Consider the following 4,859-nt stretch of genomic DNA (forward strand, 5'->3'; position numbering starts at 1 on the left):
GAACAATGAGGAAAGGGCTGGGAGTAGGGGACAGTGGGCTAGGCCTTAGGTAAAAGGAGAACCGTTTTTACAAAAGCTGAAAGGGAGGTGAGAGCAGCTCTAAACGGTAGTGTAGGCAGGACAGATTGGCTGGAATATAGAAAGGGGAGTGATATGAAAGCCTTAGCAGAGAGCCTTTAGACCAAGATTTGAATTTCTTAAGAGTCAGCTCACTTGAATGATCAGGCTAGTAATGTGAGAGACTAAATGGGACTTGTAAATCAAGTACCTATAATAATAGTGCTTGGAATATAGTGGGTGGGCAACAGAGCATTCTTACCTTCCTTTGTGTATGAGTATATAGCATATGATTGAGAGTGAACACGAAAGTATGGCTCACTAGATCAAGCTGCAGTTCTTCACTGGCTGGCTCTGGACAAGTGAACTCTCCAAACGTTAAAGGTACACAGGAATCGTATTCCACCTCACAGATTTGCTGTGAGGCTTACATTATAAACAAATCTCTTGGTCACTGCCTGGCACATAGCAAAAACTCAACAAATGCTAGCTTGTACAATTGCTATTATCCGTTCACAAACCTTTATCTGCAGTTCTCAACTCAGAAACTTCTGAAAATCAAGGAAGCGTTCTGAAGTTTGGCATAAAACTTACTTGGTGGCAAAACCTGATCTAAGGCTATTTATAGTTCCCAATAATTCACACATATTGCTGCACAAATATTAATGTTGGATTAGGGGATGCTGCCCCCACACTGCTAGGGGTGTTATCTGTCTATGCGCTTTATCGTCTTTCTAAAATCTAAACATACAACTCAAAGATTTCTGGATTCCAAAACACACGGGCGCCAAGGATTTTGGTTAAGAGAAGACTCGCCATTCCTCCCGGAGAGAGGAAAAGAACATGCCAATATCTGCAACTCAATTCAAGTTTGAGACAAACTCGCTTTGAAGAAGTGGTTCAAAGACACCAGCAGCAAGAAAACATTTTTTCCTGCCCAGTAAACACTACTGAACAAAGAACTTCTGAAAGATTTCTGAAGGCTACCTTCGCCTGCGATGAGGGTTCGTTTTCAAAGACAGGCCTTGAAAACCACCAGGTGCACGAGTATTTCTTTAGCAGTAACGCTAAAAAAATTTTTTCCCAGTCAGGTGACTATGATTCGATGCTTCAAGATTTGAATCTTTATTAAAAGCACAACTCTTGGTTTTCAAAGAGAAAATGGGTTCAGCTATTTATAAGCTACCATGCATAACATGCGCTCCTAAAATCTAAAAAAACACAAAATATTACAGAACCCAATCGTTTCTATCATGGGTTTTCATGTAACGTATTTGCTAGTAACTGCAGGAATGATCAGAACGTTGTCACACTGCGGATGATCTTAAACAAGGGTCAAAGATTTCTCTAAGAATCTCTTCGGGCCTAGCTCTTCCCTTTTATTAGAAATTAATGAATGGGAGAGGTCGGGATCGAGGGGCGCGCGATCTGAAAGCCTTTTAGGGCCAAAAGCAACAAAGGGAATTCCGGGACCAACCGGAGCGAACCAGCCGCCGAGCGGGTCGCTCTCGCTCGGGAAGCGGTGGGGGAAGGGCCGGGCCCGCTCCCCGCCCAGCCGCCCAGCCACGCCTGACGTCAGTCGCGGAGAAACCCGTGGGGAGCGACGTCACCAGCGCTGACGCCTTCTCCCTGGGGGGCGATCAGGGGACAGTCCACAGCCCGGAGGAAGATGACGCGAAAAACGCTTAGCCCCGGCCCCCGAAGAGCGACTCGAGGAGCCTCCGTTACTGCGGCCGCCCCCCGCTCGGGCGCGCTCCCTCGCCCATCCCCACGACCCTTATTACCGCCTTAGAAGCCTCACCCGGCAAGATCCGAGCCCGCAACAAGGTCTAGAAGCGGCGATGGGTCCGAGGGAACCGGGCGCTGAAGAACCGAGGCAGCCTGACTGACAGCAGCGGCGAAGGTGGTAACAGAGGCGGTAGCAGCAACACCAGCAGCGCGCGACTCCTCCTGGCGCCGGAACAGGAAGTGCCCAACTCCGAGTTCACCGCCCCCGCCCGTGCTCCCCCGCCCCCTCGGGGTCGGGCCGTGTGCGCCCCCCGCAGGCCCTCGGTGGCACTGCGGCGGGTCCAGGCTCCGCAGCGTCGCTGTTTCTCGCGTTCGCTCTTTGGCGGCTGGTTTCTCCCGTGGGAGACAGGACGGCTCCCCGGTTTTCCGGAGATCTGAGCGCTCAGAGGAAACGCCTGTGGATGATGACGTTCTGGGCTCCCTGGCGGAAATTGCTAATTTGTTCCCTGGAGTGGCTGGAGGGCAGGTTCTAGATTCCCTGTGCCCAGTGATTTTTACAGCCAGGCCTCGAAGTTGGCTGGGTGTGGATGCAGCCCAACTTGGGGACACGGGACCCTTGGGCCAAAATTGGGGAGAGCTAAAGGAACAATACAGGAAAGGGAAGACGTTTGTGAATGTCTTGGCAAATTGAAATTAACTAAAGGAACAGCTATTTTTCCTGATCAATGCCTCTTTACTTTCATTTTTTTTTTAGCTGAGCCATACTGCCACCTGTTGGCAGCTCAGCTCCTGCTGTTACTGGAAAAGCCGTTTGCTCAGAGTTCACACTCTTGAGTGAGCTCTTAACCAACTGAGCCACTTGGCCAGCCGTATATTCATTTTTGAATAAACCTTTAAGTACCTACTGTGTCAGGCGGGAAAGGTTGACACATGGCCCCCAACATTAACGAACATGCTAGCTAGTAATGTCATAATTATATAGTGTGCAATATGTACATGTATTTTATATGTAAAAGTATGTAATATTCTTACATTTTGCTTCTTTATGTAAGCTGTTAGTGGGTCAATGGGTGGGTATTTTACTATAAACTTAAACGAAGACTTCTCTAAATATGCAGCACACATTTCTCATACTGAAAAATGAACTATAGAGGAACTTCAAATACCTAAGCCTAGAGAAGACAGATTTTTGGATAAAAGCAATGGTCTATGAAAAATGATACCCGCCCTCAAGAGGCGGTGAATCAGCAGTGTCTTGTGGAGCCTGGGGCAACACGAAGTCAGTAAAACAGTGCTATCTTTATTTCAGATTTTGATATTTTGCTCATCATAGGTTTTGGGGTTTTTTTTTTGCATTCTGGTTCTAATATTACTTTACTGAGTCTTTTGGTCAAAAAATTTTTGTACCCAAGTTGAGGTCTTCACATCACCCTAATCCTGGTCATGGGTATCAGAGTGACTGACAGCCTCCAGCTTTTCCCATGCTTCCAACCAATAACTGAGCATGGTGGAAATTCCTGTCCCATGTGGGCTCCTACAGGGAACCTTTGCTTGGGAACAATCAAACTTTTTCAGAACTGCACTGCAGTCTGAAGCCCGTCTGACCTGATCCTCCCATTTGTTTCACAGCTATGACTTGCTCTGTGGTATGAAGACTTCCACACCTTGTGCTCCCTTCCCTTTATCCCTCATAGATGCCCGCCCCCATAAATCTTTTGCATATTTAACCACATCTTGGCATTTGCTTCTGGAAGACCCAAAATGACACTAAAAACTGAGTGTATTATAAACTAAAAAATATGTAAGAATATCGATTTAAAAATTGTTTTCAGATTCTAAGTTGTGTGAGGTAAGTATATTTNAACATATATTCATTACACGAAGTAGTCATAGAATTACATCAAAATATAATATTCCATAAGTTAACAGTATTAAACAGATTCACAATTCTGTGTTTCAAAATCAAATCCTGGAAGACACAGGAAGTACTAGAATCTTTTAATTAAAATAATGAAGCCCTGACCAAAGGAATTAGAAACAGGTCACTCCCTGTTCTACAACACTGCATAGTACAGTGACCTGCCCTCCATGCTTAGAACAAACATTGTTCATATTAATTGGAAATATTCTAATTTACAATTTGGGGGATACTTTAATCATAAATAGGTAAAAAAAATCGAGCAGGACATTCGTGTTTCAATATGAGAAGAGTTGCAAAATGTAAAAAATAAAAATCTAGACTTTCTAAAAAAACTATTCCAAAACATCTGGAGTATGCTAATTACTAAGATGAGGCCGATGTAACCTTGAACTGGCAAAAGCAAACAAACAAACCCACCAAAAAACAGTTTTCATTTTTGGAATAATCTAAAGCTATTCTATTCCTTCCCAAGTTTTCCACTACCCCTTTATGACAGGATCTATGCATCATCTGAAAAATAATCATTTATTTGTCTGAGCAACAAGAATAGGAATTTTATAGTAGTACGAAATTTCTTTTGACATACACTAGAAAATAAAACATTTCTGTAACTTCTAGGGCCTTTCAAGTAAAAGTGGTAATTCAACCACAGGGAGGTTTAAGAAAGTTGAACTCCATAAATTACTAGTGACTACTGAACAAGAAATATTTCAAAGGGTTATCAAATTGTAGTGGAGTGATAACTATTATGGGACTATTTGGTTATGAAACCCAGACATCAATCCTTTTGACTGAGTCTTTTGACAAAGGCAAGCTTAACCAGAGATCATTTTCTCATCTGGCAAACAATTTTAATTTCTACTACTGCACAGATAATTGAAAATAACACATGTAATAATCTGTAAAGTACTATAAACATGTTAAGATGTTTATGAAAAGAAATCAAGATTTTTGTATTGATTTGTTTAGTGAGAGGGATGATGGTAATATATTGTACTGAAAATAGAATTGTTGAATTTAAAATATGAGTTTTTAGTACTGGCTCTTTTATCAGATACACTCTATCTTACATTTGAGCAACTTAAGAAATTGAGGATTTGAAAGTTTTTGAGCATTTTAAATTTCTTTAAAAGATGTAATTAAAAAAAACCCC

The 4,859-nt window shown here is 42.8% G+C and overlaps 1 protein-coding gene across 1 annotated transcript in view; it reads right to left on the bottom strand.

The window, feature by feature from the left end:
• Nucleotides 1–2,041, bottom strand: part of MAPK1IP1L (mitogen-activated protein kinase 1 interacting protein 1 like) — a gene marked incomplete at its 5' end in the record, with an annotated part of 10,357 nt that extends 8,316 nt beyond the window's left edge. Inside the window, one exon of the mRNA XM_019645203.1 lies at nucleotides 1,859–2,041. Within this exon, the coding sequence (XP_019500748.1) occupies nucleotides 1,859–2,041 (183 nt within the window). The remainder of the gene's footprint in view (nucleotides 1–1,858) is intronic.
• Nucleotides 2,042–4,859: the final 2,818 nt, after the last annotated feature.

The sequence above is a fragment of the Hipposideros armiger genome, unplaced genomic scaffold (assembly GCF_001890085.2).
Source record: "Hipposideros armiger isolate ML-2016 unplaced genomic scaffold, ASM189008v1 scaffold_5, whole genome shotgun sequence".
NCBI lineage: Eukaryota > Metazoa > Chordata > Mammalia > Chiroptera > Hipposideridae > Hipposideros > Hipposideros armiger.